At 39.8% G+C, this 26,220-nt stretch overlaps 1 protein-coding gene and 1 pseudogene across 6 annotated transcripts in view; both read left to right on the forward strand.

The window, feature by feature from the left end:
* Window positions 1–3,349: 3,349 nt before the first annotated feature.
* Window positions 3,350–26,220, forward strand: part of TAB3 (TGF-beta activated kinase 1 (MAP3K7) binding protein 3) — a 56,299-nt gene continuing 33,428 nt past the window's right edge. For 5 of the 6 annotated variants that reach the window (XR_015769469.1, XM_088028837.1, XM_088028841.1 and 2 more), the window contains exons 1-3: window positions 3,350–3,439; window positions 8,457–8,533; window positions 8,776–8,890. Coding sequence is in view for 1 of the 6 variants with exons in the window: in XM_088028840.1 (XP_087884966.1) it covers window positions 8,858–8,890 (33 nt within the window). In the remaining 5 variants the exon portion in view is untranslated. Of the gene's footprint in view, window positions 3,440–5,545; window positions 5,636–8,456; window positions 8,534–8,775; window positions 8,891–26,220 lie in introns of those variants that run through there. The other variant, XM_088028838.1, reaches the window with a different exon arrangement.
* LOC114202142 (B-cell CLL/lymphoma 7 protein family member C pseudogene) lies at window positions 5,596–6,252 on the forward strand (annotated as a pseudogene).

A 26,220-nucleotide genomic window follows, 5' to 3' on the forward strand; every position in this document is an offset into this window, starting at 1 on the left:
ATTCATTTATCAATTCTAATAATTTTTTGGTGAAGCCTTTAGGGTTTTTTCTATATAGTATCATGTCATCTGCAGATAGTGAGTTTTACTTTTTCCCTACCACTTTGGTGCCTTTTTTTTTTTTTCTTTTTCTTGTCTGATTGCTCTGACTAGGACTTCCAGGTCTATGTTGAGCAAAAGTGTTGAGCGTGGACATCCTTGTCTTGTTCCTGATCTTAGAGGAAAAGCTCTCACTTTTTTGTCATTGAGTATGCTGTTAGCTGTGGGTTTTTATATATGGCTTTTATTGTACTGAGGTATGTTCTCTCATCCTACTTTGTTGGGAGTGTTTATTGTGGGTGGATGTTGTACTCTGTCAAGTGCTTTTTCTGCATCTGTTGAGATGATCATAAGGTTTTTATCCTTTCTCTTGGTTATTTGATGTATCTCATTGATTTGTGAATATTGTAGCACCTTTGCATCCCTGGAATAAATCCTACTGATCACAGTGAATGATTCTTTTAATGTAATAATGAATTTGGTTTGCTCATATTTTGTTGAGGATTTTTGCATCTGTGTTCATCAGGGATATTGCTGTCTAATTTTCTTATTGTATTATCTTTGTCTGGTTTTGGTATCAGGGTAATGCTGGTGTCATAGAATGATTATGGAAGTTTTCCTTCACTATTTTTTGGAATACTTTGTGCAGGATAGGTATTAACTCTTTAAATGTTTGGTAGAATTCACCTGTGAAGCTGTCTGGTCCTAGACTTGTTTTTTGTAAGTTTTTTGATTACTAATTCAGTTTTATTGCTACTATAGTAATCATTCTGTTCAAATATTCTATTTCTTCCTGATTCAGTTTTGGAAGATTATATGTTTCTAGGAATTTAGCCATCTCTTCTAGGTTGTCCATTTTCATGCTGCATAGTTTTGGTGGTAGTCTCTTACAGTCCTTTGTGTTTTTGTGGTGTCAGTTGTTACTACTCTTTCATTTCTGATTTTATTGATTTGAGCTCTCTTCTTTTTCTTGATGAATCTGGCTAAAGATTTATCAATTTTATCTTTTTCAAGAACCAGCTCCTGGTTTCATTGATCTTTTTTTATTGTAATTTTAGTCTCTATGTCATTTATTTTTCCTGTAACCTTTATTTACTTCTTTCTACTAGTTTTGGGCCTTGTTTTTTTCTAGCTTTCTTAGGAGTAAGGTTAGGTTGTTTATCTGACATTTTTCTCATTTCTTCAGGAAGGCTTGTATTGCTATAAACTTCCCTCTTAGAAGTGCTTTTACTGCATCCCAGAGATTTTGGACCAGCATATTTTCATCTTCATATGTCTCCATGTATTTTTTGATTTCCCATTTGATTTCTTGGTTGACCCGTTTTTTAGTAGCATGTTGTTTAGCCTAAATGTATTTGTGTTTTTCCAGACTTTTTTCTTGTAATTCATTTGTAGTTTCATACTGTTTTTGTCAGAAAAGATGGTTGATGTGTTTTCAGTTTTCTTGAAATTATTGAGACTTGTTTTGTGGCCTTACATGATATCTTCTGGAGAATGTTCCATGTGCACTTGAAAAGAATGTTATTCTGTTGTTTTTGGATGGAATGGTCTGTGTTTATCTGTTAGGTCTATCTGGTCTAATGTGCCGTTTAAAGCCATTCTTTCCTTTTCATTTTCTATCTGAATGAACTATCTGTTGATATAAGTGGGGTGTTAAAGTCTGCTACTATTATTTTGTTACTGTCCGTTTCTCCCTTTCTGTCTGTTAATAATTGTTTTATGTATTTTGGTGCACCTATGTTGGGTGCAAAGATGCGTACAATTGTTATATCCTCTTATTGCATTGTTTCCTTTGTCATTATGTAGTGCCTTTCTTTGTCTTTTGCTACAGTCTTAAAGTCTGTTTTGTCTGCTGTAGGTATTGCTAGTCTGACTTTTGTACACAGTAAGCTTTTTTTTTTTTGTTTTTAATTGGCTCTGGAGCCCAACACAGGGCCTGAACCCACAGCCCGAGCTCAAGACCTGATCTGAGATCACGAGTCAGGTGGTTAACCGACTGAGCCACCCAGGTGCCCCTGCTACCCTGGCTTTTTTTTCCCTCACTTGATTTGTATGATAAATGCTTTTCCATCCCTTCACTTTCAGTCTGCATGTGTCTTTAGTTCTAAAGTGACTCTCTTGTAGACCGTGTATAGATGGATCCTGTTTTTTTAATTCATTGAGTGACCCTGTATCTTTTTTTTTTAAATTAAGTAGGCCTCACACCCAGTATGAGGCTTGAACTCATGACCCTGAAATCAAGAGTTACATGCTGTACTGATAGCCAGCCAGGCACCCCTTAACCTTGTATCTTTTTATTGGAGCTTTAGGCCATTTACATTTAAAGTAATTATTGATAGGTATGTACTTATTTCTGCTTTCCTCTTTATATAAGGCTATTATTTCACTGAGGCTTATGATCAAGTATTTTTCTTTTTTCATGTTTTTGAGTGATAGATGAATGACTCTGTGAGTTGGGTTATGGGGAGGGCCTCCCATTCTTTAGTGAGCAGTTGTAATTCTATTGAGAAGGTATAGCAGGTGACAAAGAACCATATACCCTGTTTGCTGTTGGGCTTTGCAGTGAGGGTGTGGTGCTCATTTGGGGTGTGGAAACCTAAAAATTTCCTTTACTTTACCAGAGAATAACTTAGACTTGGTATGGAGTCATTTAAATTTTAAGACCTATGGCTCTTAAAGAGCCTGAAACCCATTAATTTTTTTTTTTTTAAGATTTTACTTATTTATTTATTTAACAGAGATAGCACAAGTAAGCAGAGCGGCAGACAGAGGGAGAGGGAGAAGCAGGCTCTCCGCTGAGCAGGGAGCCCGATGCGGGGCTCGATCCCAGGACCCCGGGATCATGACCCGAGCCGAAGGCAGCTGCTTAACCGACTGAGCCACCCAGGTGCCCCCAAACCCATTAAATTTTAATGGCTAGTATAAATGGGGAGCTGTAGGGATCCCTGATGGTTTGCCAGGAATGCAGTTAAAGTTCCTCTTGCTAGCTCTTTGTGAAGACGAAACGTCAGAAAAGCTTTGCCCTAACCCTAACTCTCTGCTGTTGCCGGCTCTCCCTTAGGTACTGGAAATGACTTAGTGGGAAGGGGAACACGGTGACTGATACAGTCAGGTGAACTTTCTTTTAGTATTGTTGGAACGTCAACTTTATTCTCTGGAATTTCAGGTAGTAAAGCAGTACGAACAGCTGCTTTCTCTTTCATGACCTTACATTTATTTGCTGTATAACTTGCTCATGCTCTTTTCTTTAAACCTTTCATAGTTGAAATCTTACCTGTTGGGTCTTTCATTTTTTTAGGATAGTGTCTGCAGCCTTCTCTCAAGTTTTTCACCGTGAATTGTTGTGTGTCAAACTGGACAAGGTATCTTAGTTGAAGCTTCATCATTTGAAACATTGGAGGTAAGGAGTGTGTATCTATATATATGTATCTTTATTTCCGTAGTTATTAGAACAACAACCTTTTTTGAAACCTGTATTGCTGTTAACGTGTTTGTTTATCTTGCCCCCTCACTCCCATCCCTTTCGTGCATTGAATAGCAAGGATGAGAAAATAGAAGATGTCCAGGTAACCTCAGACGTCCAGGCCCTAATTCAGGACCCTAAGGAGGTCTTTGTAGATTTCATTGTTTTAATTAGAAACCTCAACAGCCAACGGAAGGGTAATTTAGCAGTTGATTTTGAATTAAAGGGGCAAATCCCACCCAGGTTCCAGACACCCAGTGGTTGTGGCTGGAGCTCAGTAGAGCTTCAAAGACCTGCCCTCAGGAGTAACTGAGTGTGATGTGTGCATATGCTGATCTTCCAACTTCCTAGTTTTTATTGTAATTTTTCTTACAGGTCTGTGTTCAACAACCGAGTTGTATAGATGATAAATCTAGTATTATAAACAAATACGGGTATAATTTTTTAAAGTATTGTAGCATCATTCTTGCTTTGAGCCATTGATCTGTTTCAAGAAAGACTGTATAATAATATCACCTTTGATTTCTATCTAGATAGTTTGTTTTTCCACCTTATACAAACGTTCCCACTCTTTTAAAACATCTGTTTCCTAGTATAATAACGTGTGGGTGTGTGTTGTGAATTAAACACTGGACAAGATGTTATGAGGCCTGTTTTATAAATTTAGCTTTTTTAGCAAATTTTAAAATCCCTGTGGCCTTCAGTTACCTTCTTGTGTAAAACAAGGGGATTGTACTGAGGTTGGATTCAGGGTTTCTCAACCTTGGCACTATTGACATTTGGGGCCAGATAATTCTTTGGTTTCAGGGGCTGTCCTGTGCCTGTAGGATGTTGAGCAGTGTCCTTGGCCTCTGCCTACCAAATGCCAGTAGCATCTCTCTCCACTATGACAACTAAAATTGTCTCCAGACATTTTCAAATGTGCCTTTTTGGGCAAAATCATCCCCACCTGGGAGCCACTTGGTTACATGATGTGTAGAGTTCCTTCCAACTTTCTATTTCTATTGTTTTTATTTCAAAAAATCCTGTTCTTTGCAACCTAGCTTAAATGTCATCTCTTCAATGAAGCTTTCCTTCATGCTCTTTTTCCTTGTCTTACTTTAATTGTTTCTGTATCTGACAACTTATAGGACTTAATCCCACTCTACTCTGTCATTGTGTTTCTTTGAGGGCATGGGTCTTCTCTACCTCTAAGCTGTGTGCTCAGATTTTGTTAAATGAATGAACAGTGGATTTGGGAGGATTATCAGGTTTGTCATTGTTAAATAAATGATTATAAATGATATTTTTGTTCATCTTTCCTACCTTTCCAGTAGGAAATTCCCATAGTTTGTGATCTTGAATTTCTGGGTTTAGGAAACTGATTACTTAAAAAAAATCTTTTTAGATGGCAGGAAGCTCCCGTAGTATGTGAGGGAGCCACACAAAACACATCGAGGCTGCATTTGAGAAAGATAAAGTCACACAAAAATTCATAACATAAAGAGATGTTTTGGCTTTTATATCCGGATGTTTCTCAGCTCCATTTGGTTAGAAAGCTGCCATCTATTCAGATAAAAGTAAAATGGAAAGGTAGTAAATATTCTTTCTTACATAACCTATAATACCTTGCTATATTGTAAGTCAGTATTTCTCATAGCAACCCACAGTAAAACAAAAAAATAAAAAACAACACATTTAAATCATGATTTAATACATATCCACACCTCAAACAAGTTTTTTGAACCACTGTTGACCATTACTGCGTATAAAGCACTCTGATACTTTCTATGACATTTCTTTTTTTTCTTAAATACTTGTCATCACCCAATAAATTAATTACACAATTCACTAATAGGCCACAACTTACCATTTGAAAAACACCGTTCTAAGTAACCTCTTTAATAAAATGTGGATATGATCTGCCTCTAGCATGTGTTACCAGTCAGTTGTCCTGTCTTTCTTTTTAAATAATGCCATTTAAGAATTGACCTAATGAAGACCTTGGAGGGAGGGACGGCAGGCCAAGAGAGCGGCACCCGGGTCCAGTGCTGAGCCTGAGCCCGCCGGACGGGAGGCAGCCCAGCCGCAGCCTCGACCTTGGCCCTGCCAGCATGGCTGGCTGGACTGTGTGGACTGAGACCTAGAGCTGGGGTAAGGATGACATCAAGAAAGGGATGGCAACCATCGAGAAGGTCTGGAGATGGGAGAGGTCCTGGGTGACTTTGGGCGACACTTCCCTTCATATCTTCAAGTGGGTGCTAGTGGTGGATCCCCAGGAGGAAGAGCGACAGAGGGCAGCTGGGCAGGTGGGGGTGCAGAGAAATCCTCAGGCCTAGAGTGGCAGGGCAGGGGCACCAGTCCCCGGGCGCAGGGTGGCCCTCCTCATCCTGCTGGATGCCCCTGAGAACCATAAGCAGTTTCCATTCGGGAGGCTCCCTGCACAAGGGCACCAAGCCCAGCCCTGGGGGCATCTGCCAGCCCAGCTGCCCTTTGTCACTTGCCAGACCACCAGAAGGGGTCCCAGAGGATGCTCGGCCCCCGTGGCTGGGCTAAAGAGAGCAATCCCAGGAGCATTACTGCAGGCAGCACTGATGAACCCCAGTGCTGACCAAGGAGGATTCTGTTCCGGAATTGCTGGAGGCTTAGGCCTTTGGAGTTTACCCTGTCTTTGAGCTAGTGCCGCCTGTCCCCAGGGCAGACCACGGTGACTCAGAGGTCACCCCCTCCCCCTACTCAAGCACATCTGCCCAAATGCCCCTGACCCCTGAGAAGCCAGCCTGTCTGTCCTGTCGCCTGAGAAGCCCCTTTGGCTTTTTACAAATAAACACCCTTTTGTTTAAAAAAAGAACAAAAACAAAAAAAACCCTTGAAACACCTTGATTCCCAATTAATGTAAAATCCTGTATTTTGTCATTTATCCTAAGTATTTAGTGTACACAAGGCACTGTTGGTTTTTTGTTCTCAAGATTTACAGTGATAATACCTAGAGGAGAAGAAAAAATTAAAAAACATTATTTTAGGTGCTCATAGTGGTAATAAAGGCATGACTTTTTGGGCATTTAGGAAGGGGAGAAAGCTGTGGTGATTTAGGTCACTGGGAGAGAGTTAGCATGAATGTGGGGTAGATTTTGCATTGTCATATCAGAGATCTGAAAAAGCTATTACATGTGGTAGAAAACAGCATTCATGTAGGTGCCCAGGACTTTTGCTCATTTTTTGGGTAATGTTTAAGATAAAGTAATTGAGAAATTAAAAAATAAAAAAAAATATGGTAAAGTGCTGAAAATATACAGATAAACAGGGTATGTTAACTCTCCTGTGGTTATCAAATCCAAAGTTGACATTGGATTATTAGGTTTACTGGGATGAAGGTATGGTAGTTCCCCCCCTTTATCCATAGGGAATACGTTCGAAGATACCCAGTGGATCCCCCAAACTGCAGATAGTACCAAACCCCATAATACTATGTTTTGTTTTGTTTTTAAGATTTTATTTATTTATTTGACAGAGACAGCGAGAGAGGGAACACAATCGGGGGAGCCGGAGAGGGAGAAGCAGACTGCCCGCTGAGCAGGGAGTCCAACGCGAGGCTTGATCCCAGGACACCGGGATCATGACCTGAGCCGAAGGCACACATTTAATGCCTGAGCCACCCAGGCGTCCCTACTCTGTTTTTTTCTGTATATAACCTGTGATAAAGTTTGTAAAGTAGGGACAGGAAGAGATTAATAGTCATAAAATAGAATATTTATGACTGTATACTGTAATGAAAGTTATGTGAATGTGGCGTCTCTCTTAAAATAGCTTATTTTGGGGTGCCTGGGTGGCTCAGTTGGTTAAGCGACTGCCTTCAGCTCAAGTCGTGATCCTGGAGTCCCGGGATCGAGTCCCGCATCAGGCTTCCTGCTTAGCGGTGAGTCTGCTTCTCCCTCTGACCTCTCCCCTCTCGTGCTCTCTCTCATTTTCTCTCTCTCTCTCAAATAAATAAATAAAATCTTAAAAAGAAATAGCTTATTTTAGGGGTGCCTGTGTGGCTCAGTCAGTGAAGCGTCTGCCTTCGGCTCAGGTCATGGTCCTGGGGTCCTGGGATCGAGCCCTGCGTTGGGCTCCCTGCCCAACCAGGAGCCTGCTTCTCTTTCTTCCCCTCTCTCCTGCTCTTGCTCTCTCTCTCTCTCTGAAATAAATAAATAAAATATTTTTAAAAAGCTTATTGTACTGTACTCACCCTTCTTATGATGATGTGAGATGATAAAATGCCTATTGATCTACAGTGGGATGAGTGGCATAGGCACTGTGACATAGCGTTAGGTCACTGTTGATCTTCTGATGCTATGTTGAAAGGTGAATCCTCTGCTTCTGACTCCAGTTGACCACGGGTAACTGAAACTGCAGGAGGCGAAACCACGTGTAAGAGGGGACTATTGTAGTTTCTGAATGATGGGGAGAGAGAGTGCTCATCTGTCAAAATAAGCCAGTCAGGTTACTGTTCTTTATATAAATTGCTCTTCATGGAACAGAAATGGGTTATATTACAGTTAGCATTTTTTAAAAAAAGATACTTATTATTTTGGCCGTACAATTTAAAGTTTCCTACATGCTTGCAGGGCCTGGGCTTCATCCTTTTTTCTATAAATAGATGGGGGCTCAGGATGCTACGTCACAACCAGGTGTGCTACAAAAGCCTTAAGAAAACAAATCGTGGGTTATTTTTTTATTTTTCTGGACTGCTGCTGTCTTCTTGGGATAATGTAGAATTTTGTTACTGTAGAAAATACTTGTGATCTAAAAGAAAAGAAGATGATTTAGCTTGTGATGATACTTGGGAAGGAACCACCTGCCCTAAAAGTGTGGTATAGCATCCTGTGTGCTGTTACCTAAAAGCACCAGAAGTCTTGAGTTTTTGTCATGTTTCCATACTGAGTTAGGAAGTTAGCAAAAGGATAACTAACTCCTCATTTTGTCACCTTTCTAGACTACTGAAAAGAAGGTGCTTTTAGAGCTGGAGATGTGAATAAGACTCCTGTGCCAGAGATCATAAATCATCTTGAGGTAAATTTTTAAAAATTAAGTAGATTGTTTTATACAGTTTTATTTTTACAGAAAAACTGAGAGGATAATACAGAGAGTTCCCATATGCCCAGCACCCAGTTTCTTTTTATTATTAATAGATGACCTTGGCATGGTACGTTTGTTACAGTTAATTAACCAATATTGAAACACTGTTATTAGCTAAAGTCCATAGTTCACTCCCTTTTCCTTACTTTTTAACTAATGTATTTTTTCTGTTTTAGGATCCCGCCAGGATGACGTTTAGTTGTCATGTCTCCTTAGGCTCTTCTTCCTGTGACAATTTCTCAGACTTTCATTGGTTTGATGACCTTGTCAGTTGTGAGGAGAACTGATCAGGTATTTTGTAGAATGTCCCTCAATCGGGATTTGTCTGATGTTTTTCTCATTGTTAGACTGGTGTTCTGGGTTTTGTAGGGGAAGACCACAGAGGTAAAGTGCCATTCTTATATTCTTGTCACATCACGTCAAGAGTACGTACTGTCAACATGATTTGTCACTGTTAACATTGGCTTTGGTCACCCGGCTGAGAAGGTTTATGTCCGCTTTCTCCATTCTCCACTCTAATGTTACTTTTTTTTTTTTTTTTTTAATTCTCTTTTGTACTGTGTTGTTTGGAATGAAGGCACTGTGTAGTCGCCACTTAAGGAGTCGGAAGTTATACGGCATCTCCTTTCAGGTGTTCTACATAAATTATTGGGAATTCTTCTGAATGGGAGATTGTCTCTTCTCCCCTGTTTGCTCATTTATTTAGTCATTTCTTTGTATCATTAGAGGTTTATGGATAATTATTTTATACTTTGGGTCATATTGCATTACTACTTTATTTGTTTTGTTGCTTAAATTTTTCTAGCCTTGGCCATTGATGAGCTCTTTTGGTTGGCGCATGTGTTACCCTAACATGCCCCCATTATCATGGGGTGGGGTTCCTTTTGAGCACCTCCTTACTGTTTTAGTTCTAGAATCAGCCATTTCTCCTCAAAGCCCTGGTTTCTTTTATTAGAGAATGCTAATGTTATTAGAAATCAAGATCTGAGTACGAGGTAGGCTCATTGCTACTTTGGGGGGGATGGTGTTTCTAGGTTCTGTTAGCTGAAATCCCACGTATACACTATCTGTATGTTTATGCATGTCTATACATGTTTCTCTGTATCTGTTTTTATATATCTATATCAATATTAAGCTAAACATGAGTTTTTACTGATGTCTTCAACCTAATCCATTACCACATGGATCATTCTAGCCTTCTCTCCTTGCTTGTCTGTAACCTTTCCCAGACAGTGAGAAACCTGGCTCTCACCATTCACCATCAATGTACTTAATTGTTCACTCCTGGTACATATGTAATAATATACAGATATATATCAGTTTTGTTAACTTCTACCTCAATGGGAAACAGCTTTATTAACTAGAGTACATTGCTTATGTACATTTCCTTTTGCCTTTACTTTAGTCTTACAAATGCCACTCATTTCCAAAGTTATGTAGGTCAGCACCTTTCCCCCCCACCCTCTGGAATGACATTGTTTCATGCATTTGTAATACAGTTAGATTACATCAGATGGTGTCTATTCCTTCCTGGGATCCCCTGACCTACTAAATGATCTTAAATTTGCATGCTTTAAGGTTCACTCTTGGGGCGCCTGGGTGGCTCAGTTGGTTAGGCGTCTGACTCTTGATTTTGGCTCAGGTCATGATCTCAGGGTCATGAGACTGAGCCCTGCATCAGGCTCCGGGCTGGGCGTGGAGCCTTCTTAAGATTCTTTCTCTCCCTTTCCCTTGCTCCTTGCCTCCTCAGAAAGAAAAAGGGTTCACTCTTTGTGTTATAAAGTTCTGTGGGTTTTGACAAGTACATGATGTTATGTATCTATTATTAGAGTATTATACAAAATAATTTCACCCCCTTAAAATTGCTTATGCTTCATCTATGAACCCTCCCCACAAACCCCTGGCAACCACTGATCTTTTTACTGTCTCTATAGTTTTGCCTTTTCCAGAATGTTCTTGAGATATTTTTAAAGTCACTTTATAAAGGAAACCTTTGATTTTTCTAACCTAGATACCATTTTTTTCCTACCACCAATTCAGTATTCCTAAATGAACAAAATATTTCTAGTAAGAATCAAGGCTTTCCCATTTCTTTTTTCATATACCACTCTATAAGGGCATTTTGCTTTATTTTTTAATATCCTACTTCTTTGGGGCACGTGGGTGGTTCAGTCGATGGAAGATGCGGCTCCTGATTTCGGGGTCATGAGTTTGAACCCCATTTTGTGCATAGAGCTGACTTAAAAACTAATAATTGGGGCACCTGGGTGGCTCAGTCAGTTGGGCATCTGGCTCTTAGTTTCGGCTCGGGTTATGATCTCCTAGGTTGTGGGATCAAGCCCCGTGTCAGGCTCCCCACTGGGCTGGGAGTCTGCTTCAGGATTCTCTCCATCTGCCCCTCCCCACTGCTGGCTCGAGCTCCCTCCCTCCCCCCTCTCTCTCCAAAAAATAATTTTTTTAAAAAAATAAAGAGTAAAAAACAAATACTCATATCCTGCTTTTTTGTTTCCATACTCAGAATTGGGAGAAGATCCCAAGTACCTTTATTTTTATTTTTGTTGGGGAGGTTGTGGGGTGCGGCAGGAGTGGCACATATCATGGGTTCTGTAGAGGTGGCAGCTAGCAAGCAGATACTCACTTGGGAGGACAGGTGCTCATTTTAAATTTAAACAATATGGGGGCGCTTGGGTGGCTCAGTCAGTTAAGTGTCTGCCTTCGGCTCAGGTCATGATCCCAGGTGGGCTCCCTGCTCAGCCCGGAGCCTGCTTCTGTCTCTGCCCCTTCCCCTGCTCATGTGCTCACTCGTGCTGTCTCTCTCTCTGTCTGAAATAAATGAGTAAAATCTTTTAAAAAAAACAAAAAAAACTGAATATGCTTCTATTTGTTTCTGGGGGACTATATTTAACATGAAAATGCTTTTGATTATTTTAATATAAATACTGATCCGTAGTATATCTCCTTTGAGAATATGTAAGATAGATGCAGTGAATATGTGACTGTTTCAGAATGGTTTCCATTGTAATCAAAATCCTGTGGGTTGATTGTCTTTGAAATTATTTGGAAGGCTCATTTAGGGGAAATAACAAGTATCATATTCCTATCCCTTCCTTGTCATTTAGTTGCACCTTTACATATATGCATGAAAAATCTTGAAATTGGAACCCTTACCTCTACCAGTAAAAGATCATTAGTTACGCTCCACTACTGGCCACTTCTTGTTGCTGCTTACCTAGAAGAATTTACTATTTAATACAAAAACCCCTTCTGTTTTATAATCAGGTTTTGATTTAAACTGTCTTTAAGGGCGCCTGGGTGGCTCAGTTGGTTAAGCGACTGCCTTTGGCTCAGGTCATGATCCTGGAGTCCCAGGATCGAGTCCCACATCGGGCTCCCTGCTCAGCGGGGAGTCTGCTTCTCCCTCTGACCCTCTCCCCTCTCATGCTCTATCTCATTCTCTCTCTCAAATAAATAAATAAAATCTTTAAAAAAAAAATAAACTGTCTTTAAGAGTTTTGACATCATCAGAGTCCTACCATGTAGCCAGAAGTATAGGAGAATAATGTTCGTTTACTAGCTTTGCTGCTTTTTGACTCTGTGACTACAGGCAAATTATTTACTCTCTCTGAGCCTCACATTTCCTCATTTGTAAAATGTGGATGATATTATTTGCCTCTCCTGTGGGATAAGGGGGATTAAATGAGACAAAGCACTTAGCCTGGTGCCTGGTACATACATATGGCTCAATAAATACCATCTAAAACCAAAACTTCCAAAGCAACAAGAATATGGGTAAAAATTCCAAAGGTTTATATGAGTATACATGTTTTTGTTCACTGGTTATTGGCTGGGCCAGACTAATCAGAAAAATGAATGATTCCTTTCCTTAAAAGTTCTCTCAAGGCCAGGCTAACTTTTCCTCAAACCTCAGCAGTGTTCACCTCGCCAAACTTAAGATGCTAGCAGCGGCTGTCAGCCTGAGATACTGTTGTCTCTCTAGGGACCACCTGGGGGCGCTCCTGGCATTTTACAGGCCAGGATGCTAACCACCTTGTGACACATGGGGCAAGCTTGCATGATGAAGCATTATTGTACCCCAAATTACCATATCAGTAGCCGACTGTCGAGACACACTAGACTAGACTGATACAGTACTGGCTTTAAACCTTTTATGGAACATATTGCAGGTGGCACAGACCCTGCTGGTATGCCAGTGGGTGAGGCGACCTCAGGCCTCTGTGTCTGGGACGGCCTAGGGAGTGTGGACAGTAGGCAGGCTGGAAAGTACGTGTCCCTTCTACAGGGTGCAGCCATGCCTTAGCTGTAGCCAGTTGCCCGCTATTGCTGTAGCTTCTGATTTTTTCGGAGAAAGGTTGGGTATCCAGGTTGTTAGGTAAAATTTCTCTATTTTAAAGTGTGGCTCCGGGCACCTGGCTGGCTCAGTCAGTGGAGCACGTGACTCTTGATCTCCGGGTTGTGTGAGTTCGAACCCCACTTTGGGTGTAGAGATGACTTAAAGAAATAAAGAATCTTCAAAAAAATAAAAAAAAATGTGGCTCAGCTTTTTTCTTTAACACTACTGAGGTCGTCAAACCAAGCAGATCAGTGGGCTGGATTTGGCCTACAGACCATTGGTTTGTAACCTCTGCTATAATTATTTTAGGAAGTGAGCTAAAATGTGGCAGAAGTAAACACTCAGGCCTATAACCGCACAACCCTGCATATTTGCTGATCTCAGAAAATATTTGCTGTGGAAACAAAGCACTAGGTGTGAGGTCATTTTCTAGAGTGTGGAGAATGGCAGCATTAGAACAGAGCTTTGGGGGAGCTTTCTCTCTGTTTGGGAGGAGGAATTCTGTTGGAGAAATCCCAGTAGCTGCTTTCTGAGGATCAGAACCCACTGCACCTTGTGGTGCTGGCACTCCTGAATGGGGGTGGGGCTAGCTGCACCCCTGGAAGAAGGCTCAGAGTGATTCCACCACTGAGCCTAGCGTCTGGGCCCCCTACTCTCCATCCTGCCCTCAGAAATTGGGAGTTGCCCGCAAAGCTGACAGACCACAAAGGCTCCACCCTGTAGAACTTCTTGGTTTATGTGGCTTTAGAACCCTATGATGATCGTGGGGTTTATGCCTTTAGTATTTCTTCTTATTTTTGATCTAGGGTTACCGCCTACACAGCTCCACAAGCCACAGCTGTGGCCATCTGTGCTTTGGTGGGGGTGTTTCAAGGGTGTCCCAGGAGTTAGGTCACAGCCAGCCTAGCCAGCACAGTTCAGATACTGCTTGAGTCCTCTGGTTGGTTTCAGATCATCACTCATCACTTTAGAATTGTATAAAAAGAAGCAGCCTGTTAAAAGGTTGAGAAACAAACTCCGTATCTATTAAGCATAGTTGTTGCATACACTGATAATATCTGGACAAGAATAGATGGTGTGTTTTGATGTGCATCACATCGAAATCTATAATATAAGATACTATAGGCCAGTGTTTCATCTTAGTTGTATGCTGTGGGATTACATGCAAAAACGTAGTGTAGTACTTTATTTTAAAACTTTGTTTTTTAGGGAGACAGGCTCATCTTACTTGCTACAATACTTTCTATTTGTAAACTATCTGTTTTAACCTCTCAGCAGAAAGGAAATTGCTTTTTTTAAAGAAGAATTTTAACATTTTTTTAATCATCAGGAAATTATTCAGAGAGTTATATATTGTGAAATACTTAATGATTATCCATGTCAGTTAGTGCTTATGAGCATGACTGTTTGTATAGGGCAGAGTGCTAACCACTGTTCAGATTACGTACATAATCCTTTAAAGAGAAGACATTTTCATATTTGCTGTGAAAAGTAGGTCTGCTGTTAATCATCTTTTCAGGGGACGCCTGGGTGGCTCAGTTGGTTAAGCGTCTGCCTTTGGCTCAGGTCATAATCCCAGGGTCCTGGGACTGAGCCCCACGTCGGGCTCCCTGCTCAGCAGGGAGCCTGCTTCTCCCTCTCTCTCTGCTGCTCCCCTTGCTTGTGCTCTCTCTCTCTCTTTGTCAAATAAATAAGTAAAATTTAAATCATCTTTTCAGATGGTAGCCATCTTTGTGGGTAAGTTGTTGGCTCTGATTTTAAAGATGATTTTTAATATGTTATTTTCAAAGGCAAGTATTTGTAACTCTTAAGGGCAAATTTTGTCCTTTTAGCTCTGCCTCTTACATGTCCTGCAACAGCTTATTTATACAACGGTTCTTTGCACCCCTCTCAGCCCTTCACCTCCCACCCCTGTAACCCCCTTTTTGGATGATAAGTTGATGGGGGTTTCTTGTCTTTTTTCCCCCAAAGAAAGGCGCTCATCCTCACCCTACTGGCAGTGTCCTTGATACCTACCAGTGACATGGTGGAAAGAACACAGCCTTTGGAGAAGGCAGGCTTGGATTTGAGTCATGATTCTGCCATATGCCCATTCTGTGAGGTTGTTTCCTTATTTTTTAAAATTTTTTATTTTTTTAAAGATTTTTATTTATTTATTTGACAGAGACATAACAAGAGAGGGAATACAAGCAGGGGGAGTGGGAGAGGGAGAAGCAGGCTTCCTGCCAAGCAGGAAGCCCGATGCGGGGCTCAATCCCAGGAGCCCGGGATCATGACCTGAGCTGAAGGCAGACGCTTAACCGACTGAGCCACCCAGGCGCCCTGAGGTTGTTTTCTTATTTGTAAGCTAGAGGTAATCACAGCTACCTTGGAGGGCACAGTTGTTCAGTAAATGGTATCTGATAGCAGTAGTAGTGAAATTAATGGTAACTTTGGCGTTGGTGGCTCCTGAGGTTTTAAAGGTGGACAGAGCTGGCGGAGAGCTAGCAGCTCCCAAGAGCTCAGAACTGGACAGAACCCAAACTCTTGCTTGACGCCTGAAGCGTCTTTGTTTTTGTTTACCCTTGTCGCCTTTTCTTCTTCGTAAGAAGGCAGTTGTATTATCCTTATATTTTAAAGACTTGAAATTAGGGTTGAGAAATGAATAAAACTGTTCTTTGGAACCACTAGAGAAGCTTGAGTTAAGCTTTTGGGTGCTTCAGAAACTCTTTTTTGATGACAGTTAAATAGCTATCAAGTGTTCTGAATATGGTTAGCCCCTCAAGTATTGAAGTATCATTTCCTGGTGGGAAACGTGTCATCATTTCTGTAAATACAAGCAGATTTGATGACTTAAGGTCATTCTTACCATTAAATTCAGTGAATTTCATTTTTCTTTTCTATTTCACCTAACAAATGTTCATTGAATACCTAGTCTGTGCCAGACCCTGTGCCTAATCAGTTGTATACCCTCAAAGGAGATACTGAATTATAGAATCTAAGAGTTGTAGGTCTTAGCCTTTTAATTGAATGAAAATCCTAAAGCCTTAGAGCTGTGCTGTCCAGTAAGGTAGCCACTGCTACCTGCAGGTAACTGCTGACTACTTGAAATGTGGCCAGTCTGAATTGTGATGTGCTGTTCGTATAAAATGCACACTGGATCTCAAGGACCTCGTTGGAGAGAAATATGTAAAATAGCTCATCAGTGATTTTTATATTCATCATATATTAAAACAATACTATTTTTGATATATCAGATTAAATAAAATATATTGAAATTTCACCTTTGCTTTTTCCTTCATATGGCTACTAGAACATTTAAAGGGACTTGCATTATATTTTTATTAGTGCTGTCTTAGACCTTCAGTGACTTGGCAGGGTTATTCATCTAGGACTCCTTTGGCTAGTGCAAATTATAGATCACCTTACTGTGAAAATGGCAGATAATGGTTGTTTTGATGAAAATGGTGGGTAATTCAAACAGGTTTAAAGATTTTATTTATTTGAGAGAGCACGCAAGCTAGAGGGAGAGGGAGAGAGAATCTGAAGCAGACTACTCGCTGAGCACAGAGTCCAACGCGGGTCCCGATCTCATGACCATGAGATCATGACCTGAGTTGAAACCCAGAGTTGGCCACTTAACCGACAGAACCACTCAGGCGCCCCCGAACAGGTTTGAATTGACCCTAAGGACTAAAGTTAACCCTAAAGACTTTGAAATGATGTACATTTTAAATTAAGCCTGGATTGTTAATCTGGTAGAATATTTTAGCTTTTCAGATTTGGGATATTTTAAGAGTAGAAAACTGGAAAAACATACTCAAAGAATTAGTAGCTTAAATCTATTTTCCCTTTTTCCTAAGCATTCATAAATTATTCTACAGAGGTGATCCCTGTATCTCCCAATATTTTTTGGGGGGTGTGCATAGGAGGTACAGGACAAGGTTGGTCTATATATTTTTTATTTTATTAGGTAGATTGGTTTGGTATAGTAAAAGTGACTCTTCGTTATTTAACAGACATATGAGCAAGTATGAGCTCAGGCTCTGGAAATGCAGGGGTGAACAAAGCATAGCCCTTGACTAGAACTACAGCCTTTTTGTTTTTGTTTTGTTTTGTTTTGACTTTTTATTTGGAAATAATTCCAGAGGTACAGAGTTGCAAGAGTAAAAATTTTTACAAAGAGCACCTTATATCCTTGATGCATATTGGCCTATTAATATTTCCCCTGTTGGCTTTATTTGTGCCCTCGTTCTGTGCATGTATGTGTGTGTGTTTGTGTACAGGCACACATGTACACATACATGGTATATTTTTTTTCCTGAATCATTTTGAGAGTAAGTTGTCATACTGTTTACCCCTAAATATTTCACTGCCTAATTTCCAAAACTAAGTGTAGTCTCACATAGAACCATAGCACAGTTAGCAATTCAGTAAACTTAGTAAGTTCAATAAATTAAACATAATGGAATACTTTTCATAATCTACCATCTTTCAATTTTGTCAATTGATCCATTCTTTTTAAAAATTTTTTATTGTTAATCACCATACGTTACATCATTAGTTTTTGAATTGATCCATTCTTTTATAACATTTTCCCCACTTAGTGTAGGACCCAGTCTAGGAATTTTATTAGATTAAGTTGTCATGTACTCTGTCTCCTTTAATCTGTGGTATTTTTCTTGCCTTTTTCTTTTATGACATTGGCTTTTTTAAGATGACATTCTCACCCTGTTTCCACCCCTCTTTTTTTTTTTTTTTAAATAGAACATTTATCATTTTGGCTTGTCTTTTTCCTCATAAGTTTCAGGTTCCGCATTCCTTTTTTTTTAAGATTTTATTTATTTGAGAGAGAGAGAGTACAAGCAGGGGGAATAGAAGGCAGAGGGAGAGGGAGAAGCAGGTTCCCCCACTGAGCAGGGAGCGTGACGCAGGACTCGATCCCAGGACCCTGGGATCATGACCTGAGCCGAAGATGGAAGGCGGGTGCTTAACTGCCTGAGCCACGCAGGCACCCCTCAGGTTCTGCATTCCTGACTGGAATATTGGAAAGTAATATGTTTTCTCAGGGTATCCCATCTAGAGGTGTACGTTGTCCATCTTTCCCTCATTGATGTTAATTTTGATTACTAATCATGATACTGTTTGATTTATCTACTATGTAATCTCCCCTTCTCCCCCCACAACTAATAAGCAGTTCTTTGGGGAGATACTTGAAGACCATTCATACATACTACTCTTCATCCAAATCTACTCCTAGATTTAGCATCCATTGATGATTTTTTTCTTGAAGCAGTCTGTACTGTGATATTGGCAAAATGATGATTTTTTTTGGGCTTCAGCACTCCTTGCATGTTTACCAGTTGGATTCTACTATAAATAAAAGTCCTCCCTTCTCCATTTATGTACGTGTGTATTTAATACTGATAGCGACTCATGGGTTCCTGTTTTCTACAGGCCTGTAATTCATTACTGTCCTTAATTATTTTGGTACTCAAATTGTCACAGGTTTGGCCAGTGGGAGCCTTTTCAAACTGGCTCTCAGGTCCTTAGGACAAGCTCCCATCATTTTTGAGTACTTCCCCCACTCTGTGGTGTAACAGCATGTTCTAGATAGAGCTACAGTTTATATGAGAGACCTTTAGATACACTGGTGGCTTCAGTGTCGTGTGTTCAGTGCGCCTGTGAGGATAAGCACAACCTGCAGTGAAAGCACAGTGGAGGGTCCTCTAGCGCGCTGTGGGTAGAGGAGAGGCATGGCGGTAGGACTCGGGGAAGGGGGTTGTCAGTGGAAGCCCTCTTAGAGGAAGTGCCATCAGTACCAACGTGTACAGGATCGATGTGGCTTCAAGAAGCAGTGGGGAGGGAGGAAGAAAAGCATCTCAGGCAGATGGATGATCATGGTCTCATGCCCTAGGAGGAGGTAGCACAGGACAGCCATGCACAGAATCACACCTGGCTCTGTTCTGTTGGGATGCAGAGTGGAGGGGGCATGATCAGATCTGCATCTTAGAACACAAATACTCTGGCTGTGATGTGGGAGGAAGGCAAGACCAGAGGTGAGAGAGCAGCATGACATTGGAGCCGTAATGTTGATGACAATATTCAGAAATGCCCCGAATAATGGTAACTAGTGCTTTCTGACTTACTAATGTTTGACATTTAAGTTTTACTACAGCCCTACTATTATTTCCATTTTATAGGTGAAATTTCAAAGGTGTGAGGATTGAGTATTTTCTTAGACACTAACAGATGGCAGAACTGTGGTGGAAACCATAACCGCTCTGTTTCACCCTGTAGTTGGTTGTGCAAGAATGGGAAGTCAGGGATCACACCCTGGTTTCTCGTATTGTTACTGAGTGAATAGTGGTAACATTCGTGGAGAGAACAGAGAGCATTTGGGGAAAGGGTTGTGGTGAGGATTTCCTTTTTGAACATATTGACAATTATCTTTGGGCATATCCAGATGGTGCTCTGTAGTAGGCAAGTGGCTCTATGTGTCTGGAGTCTTGGAGAGAGCATGATGTTCAAGATACCAATTTGGGAATCCTCAGCCTTTAAATGTTACTGAATGCCTACTAGTGGATATGATCACTGGTTAAAAGGATGTAGAATGGAAAGAAGAAGCAACTTAGGGCAAAAACCAGACAGACGTTAATGGGACAAAAGAGGTGGGAAGAAACCAGGCTAGTATGTTGTCAAAGAGGCTAAAAAAAGGAGCAATCAGTATTGTCAGATGCTGCAGAGATCAAGGGGGCATAGGGACCAGAAAATATATCCTCTGGATTTAGCAGCAGAGAGATTGTGGTATTTCAGTGGAACAGTGATAAGAGCCAGGTTAAAGCAGACTAAGGTATGGATTGTAGGGAGAAGAGTACAGGGTGGACAGAAAGCCCATATATGTGCCGGTCATATTCCCCCACATTTTAATTTTTCTTCATGTTCATTGGATAGCTTTCGTGTTGTGACTGGAAGTCATTAAAACAGTCACTGATGGCTTTTTTTTTTTTTAACCTGTGGTTAGGCAGAGTCTCACAGGTATGGGCTTTGTGGCCACTTGGTAGACAAAAAGAGTGTACATAACTCCTGACAGTCTTAGCTTGGAAGGAAGAGGAGAGCAAGCCAGACACCCAGTGAAAGCTAGCAGTTTGTATGCAAAACGAAATGCCCTGCCTATAACCAATATCAGGTTTGAGATTACATGATGTTTTTTTAAGTATCTATCTAATTATAAACGAGCAAAAGTAATTCAGTATTTTCCTTAAATATCTTTATTTCTTTGTTTTTCAAAGATTTATTCAGTTTAAAAAAATTTTTTTTATTCAAGGATAGTGGACTTACAATGTCATATTAGAGACTCATTCAACAATTCTATACATTAGGAATGCTCAGTACAATAAGTGTAGCTACCATTTTTCACGATACATCTTTATTACAATATTATTGACTGTATTTCCTACTGTCTTTTTATCCCTGTGACCTATTTATTTTATAACTAGATGTTGGTACCTCTTAATCCCCTTCATGTATTTTGCCCATCCCTCCTCTCCTCTGGCAACCACCAGTTTCTTCTCTCTTTATGAGTCTGTTTCTTTTTTCTTGCTTGTTCTTTTTTTTTTTTTTTTAGATTCTGCATGTAAGTGAAATCATATAGTATAGGTCCTTCTGTGATTGGTTTATTTCACTTAGCATAATACCCTGTAGGTTAATGTTGTTGTGAGTGACAAGATGTTATTTTTTTGTGGCTGAGTAATACTCCATTGTGTATATATTCCACATGTTCCTTACCATTCAGCTATCAGTGGACACTTGGGATGTTTCTATAACTTGGCTATTATAAATAATGCTGCAGTAAAAATGGGGGTGCATGTATCCTTTCAAATTAGGGTTTTCATTTTCTTCAGGTAAATACCCAGCAGTGGAATCACTGTATTGTATGGTAGTTCTATTTTTAATTTTTTGGGAAACCTTCATACTGTTTTCCATAGTGGCTGCACCAGTTTACATTCTCATCATTAGTGCATGAGGATTTTTCTCCTCCACATCCTCGCCAACACTTACTTTTGTCTTTTTGATATTAGACATTTTGACAAGAGTGAAGTGCTAATTCATTGTGATTTTGATTTGCATTTTCCTGATGATGCGTGGTGTTGAGTGACTTCTCACGTGTCTCTTGGTCATCTGGATGTCTTTGGAAAAAATGCCTATTCAGGTTCTTCTGCCCATTTTTAATTGGAATGTTTGGTGTTTTGGTTTGGTTTGGTTTTGGTGTTGTATGCATTCTTTATATGTTTTCTCCCCTTCAATAGGAAATATCTTCTCCCCTTCAATAGGTTGTCTTCTTTGTTTGTTGATGGTTTCTTTTGCCATGTAAAAGCTTTTTAGTTTGATGTAGTCCCCATAGTTTTTCTTGTTTCCCTAAGGAGACATGAAGAAAAATGTTGCTGGGGTGCCTGGGTGGCTCAGTCATTAAGTGTCTGCCTTTCGCTCAGGTCAGGATCCCAGTGTCCTGGGATTGAGTCCCGCATCGGGCTCCTTGCTCCGCGGGAAGCCTGCTTCTCCCTCTCCCACTCCCCCTACTTGTGTTCCTGCTCTCGTTCTCTCTCTCTCTCTCTGTCAAATAAATAAAATCTTAAAAAAAAAAAATGTTGCTAAGGCTGATGTCTAAGACATGACTGACTATGTTTTCTTTTAGGATTTTTATGCTTTCAGGTCTCACATTTAGGTCTTTAATCCATTTTGAGTTTATTTTTGTGTATGGTGTAAGAAAGTGGCACAGTTTCATTCTTTGGCATTAGCTCTCCAGTTTTTTTTTTAGCACCATTTATTGAAGAGACTGTTTTTACCCCATTGTATATGCTTGCTTCCTTTATTGTAGATTAACTGACTCTGTATGCCGGGGTTTCTTTCTGGGCTCTATGTTCTGTTTCATTGATCTTATGTGTCTATTTTTGTACATTACCATACCATTTTGATTATTATACCTTTGTAGTATAGCTTGAAATCTGGGATTGTGATATCTCCAGCTTTGTTCTTCTTTCTCAAGAGTGCTTTGGCTCTTTGGGGTCTTTTGTGGTTCCATACAAATTTTGGGATTATTTGTTGTGGTTCTCTGAAAAATACTGTGGGTATTTTGATAGGGATTGCATTGAATCTGTAGATTACTTTGGATAGTATGGACATTTTAACAATAATAATTATACCACTCCATGAGCCTGATGGATCTTTCCAATTGTTTGTGTCATCTTCAGTTTCTTTCATCAGTGTCTTACAGTTTTCAGAGTACAGGTCTTTCATTTCCTTAGTTAAGTTTATTTCTACATTTTATTCTGTTTTGATGCACTTGTAAATGGAATTTTCTCATTTTGTCGTTAAGTGTATAGAAATGCAACAGACTTCTGTGTATTTTGTATCCTGTAACTTTACTGAAATCATTTATTCTAATAGTTTTTTGGTGGTATCTTTGGCGTTTTTTCTGTATAATGTCTTGTCATCTGTGAATAGTGAGTTTTATTTCTTCCTCACCACTTTGGATGCCTTTTATTTCTAGCGTCTGATTGCTGTGACTAGGACTTCCAGTACCGTCTTGAATAAAACTGGTGAGAGTGGACATCCTTGTCTTGTTCCTGACCTTAGGGGGAAAACTCTCACTTATTCTCCATTCAGCGTACTGTTTTTCATCTATGGTCTGTATTATGTTCAGTTATCTTCTTCTGAACCCACTTTGTTGAGTGTTTTTATCGTGGATGCATGTTGAATTTCGTCAAAATTTTTTTCTCCAGCTATTCAGATGATCATATACTTTTTATCCTTTTGTTAATGTGGTGTATCAGGTTCATTGATTCTTAGATATTGAACCATCCTCACATCCCTGGAATAAACCCCATTTGATTGTGGTGAATGACTTTGTCAGTGTGTAGAATTTGGTTTGCTCATATTTTGTTGATGATTTCTGCATCTTTGTTTATCAGAGATAGTACTCTGTCATTTTTTAATTAATTTTTTTTAAGAGAGTGTGTGAGCAGGGGTGGGAGGGTTAGAGGGAGAGGGAGAGAATCTTAAGCAGACTCCTCGTGGAACCGATGTGGGGCTTGATCTCATGAACCTGAGATCATGACCTGAGTTGAAATCAAGAATCGGACGCTTAACCAATTGAGCCATCCAGGCACCCCTGTAATTTCCTTTTATTGTAGTGTCTTTACCTAGTTTTGATATCAGGGTAATGCTCGTCTCATAGAATGAATGTGGAAGTTTTCCTTCTATTTTTTTGAATACTTTGAGAAGGTTAGGTGTTAGCTCTTTAAATGTTTGGTAGAATTTACTTGTGTAGCCATATGGTCCTGGACTTTTTTGGGGGGGCGGTAGTTTTTTGATTATCGATTCAGTTTTGTTACTAGAACTAATCACTCTTCAGATATTCTCTTCTTCCTGATCCAGTCTTGGAAGATTGTGTATCTCTAGGAATTACCCATCTTTTCTACAATGTCCAGTGTCTTGGCATATAATTCTTTGTGGTTTTGTGGCGTCAGTTGTTATTTCTCCTCTTTCATTTTTCTCTTTTCTTTTCCTTCCCCCTTTTTTTTTTTTTGAGAGAGCACACAAAGAGAGGGGGGTGGGGAGGGAGAGGGAGAGAGAGAATCTTAAGCAGACTCCATGCCCAGTGTGCGCTTGATCCCACAGCCCTGAGATCAAGACTTGGATGCCAACTTAACCGACTGAGCCACCCAGGCGCCCTCTCCTCTTTCATTTCTGATTTTATTTGATTCTTCTCTTTTTCTTGATGAGTTTGGCTAAAGGTCTATCAGGGTTCTTTTTTATCTTTTCAAAGAACCAGCTCTTGGTTCACTGATCTTTTCTATTGTGTTTCAGTCTCTATTTCATTTATTTCCACTCTGATTTTTACTCTTTTCTTCCTTCTGGTAACCCTGGGCTTTGTTTGTCCTTACTTTTTCTGGTCCCTTCAGGTGTAGAGATTTTTCTTGTTTTTTTTGAGATCGGCCTGTATCACTATAAACGTCCCTCTTAGAAGTGCTTCTGCTGTGTCACAAAGATTTTGAATTGTTGTGTTTTTTATTTTCATTAGTCTCCAGGTATTTTTAAATTTCCTCTTTCATGTCCTTGTTGACACATTGGTTGGTTAGTAGCATATTTGTTAGCTTCTGCATGGTAGTGTTTTTCCAGTTTTTGTTGTTGCTGTGGTTACTGATGTCTAGTTCCATATTGTCATTAGAAAACATGTTTGATATGATTTCAATCTTCTTAAATTAATTGCGACTTGATTTGTGGCCTAACATGTGATTTATCTTGGAGAATGTTCCATGTGCACTTGAAATGAGTTATGTATTCTTCTGTTTTGGGATGGAATGTTCTGTACATATTTGGTCCCTCTGGTCTAATATGTCATTCAAAGCCAGTGTATCTTGTTGGATTTTCTGTGTCAGTGATCTATATATTGATGTAAGTGGAATGTTAAAGTGTCTTGCAATTACTGTATTATTCTGTTTCTCCCCTTTCGTTTGTTAACGTTTTTTTTTGTTGCAATAATCTTTTTAAAAAATTTTTATTGTTACGTTAATCACCATACATTACATCATTAGTTTTTGATGTAGGGTTCCATGATTCATTGTGCATAACACCCTGTGCTCCATGCAGAATGTGCCCTCTTTAATACCCATCACCAGGCTAACCCATCCCCCCACCCTCCTCCCCTCTAGAACCCTCAGTTTGTTTTTCAGAGTCCATAGTCTCTCATGGTTCGTCTGTTAACATTTTTTTTTAAAGATTTTATTTATTTGACAGAGAGGGATAGTGAGAGAGGGAACACAAGCAGGGGGAGTGGGAGAGGGAGGAGCAGACTTCCCGCTGAGCAGGGAGCCCGATGTGGGGCTTGATCCCAGGACCCTGGGATCATGACCCGAGCCGAAGGCAGACTCTTAACGACTGAGCCACCCAGGTGCCCCCTGTTAACATTTGTTTTATGTATTTAGGTGCCCTAATGTTGGGTGTGTATTTACAACTGTAATATTCTCTTGTTGGATTGATCCTTTTATCATTACATAATGCCTTTCTTTGTCTTCCGTTGCAGTCTTTGTTTTATTTTATTTTTTTTTAATATTTTATTTATTTTAGAGAGAACCCAAGAGAGAGCAGAGAGCACAAGCAGGGAGGTGAGGAGAGGGGCAAAGGGAGGGGCAGAAGTGAACTCCCTGCTGAGCAGGGAGCCCGATGTGGTGCTCTATCCCAGGACCCTGGGATCATGACCTGAGCCGCTTAACTAACTCAGCCACCCAGGTGCCTCGCAGTCTTTGTTTTAAAGTTTATTTTGTCTGATAGAAGTATTGCGACCCAAGTTTTTTTTTTTTTGGCTTCCATTTACATGGAATGTGTTTCCATCTCTTCATTTTCAGTCTGTATGTGTCTTTTTGTCTGAAGTTAAGTCTCTCCTAGGCAGCATGTAGATGGGTCTTGTTTTTTTTTTTTTTTTATGCATACCCTGTGGCTTTTGATCAGAATATTTAGACCATTCACATTTAAAGTAATTATTGATAGGTATGTACTTACTGTCATTTGTTAATTTTTTTGATAGCTTTTGTAGTTGTCTGTTTCTTTATTCTCTTGCTCTTCCATTGTGATTGATGACTTTTAGTTTTATGCTTGGATTCCTTTTTATTTTTTGGTGTATTTCTTACAGGTTTTTGTGTTATAGTTACCTTGAAGTTCATACATAATATCCTAAGTATATAGCAGTTTATATTAAGTTGCTCATTGCCAAAGTTCTATCACACATTCTAAAAGAACTACATTTTTACTTTCTCATCCATCTTTTATATGTTTTACATCTTTTTGTGACTCCCTTAATTTTTTAAGTACAAATGATTTTACTCCTGTTGCCTTTTAACCTTCGTACTAGCAGCGTAAGTGATTGATGTACTGTGTGTTTGCCTTTACCCTTGAAATTTTTTCCTTTCATTGTTTTCTTACCCTCTCATCATGGCTTTTTCTTTTCCACTTAAAGAAGTCCCTTTAGCATTTCTTGTAAGGCTGGTTCAGTGGTGATGAACTCCTTTAACTTGTTTGTCTGGGAAACTCTGTTTCTTTGATTTTATGTGATAACCTTGTAGTGCAGAGGATTGTTGGTTGTCAATTTTTTTTTCCTTTTGGCACTTTGAGTACATCTTTTGGCCTGCAGTGTTTCTGCTGAAAAATCAGCTGATATCCTCATAGGTTTTTTTGTTGTGCATAACTGTTTGGTTTCCTCTTGCTGCTTGTAAGATCTTCTCATTATCTTTGA

The sequence above is a fragment of the Eumetopias jubatus genome, unplaced genomic scaffold, assembly GCF_037043125.1.
Source record: "Eumetopias jubatus isolate StellerSeaLion01/CBP00866 unplaced genomic scaffold, mEumJub1_p1.0 scaffold_11, whole genome shotgun sequence".
Taxonomy (NCBI): Eukaryota; Metazoa; Chordata; class Mammalia; order Carnivora; family Otariidae; genus Eumetopias; species Eumetopias jubatus.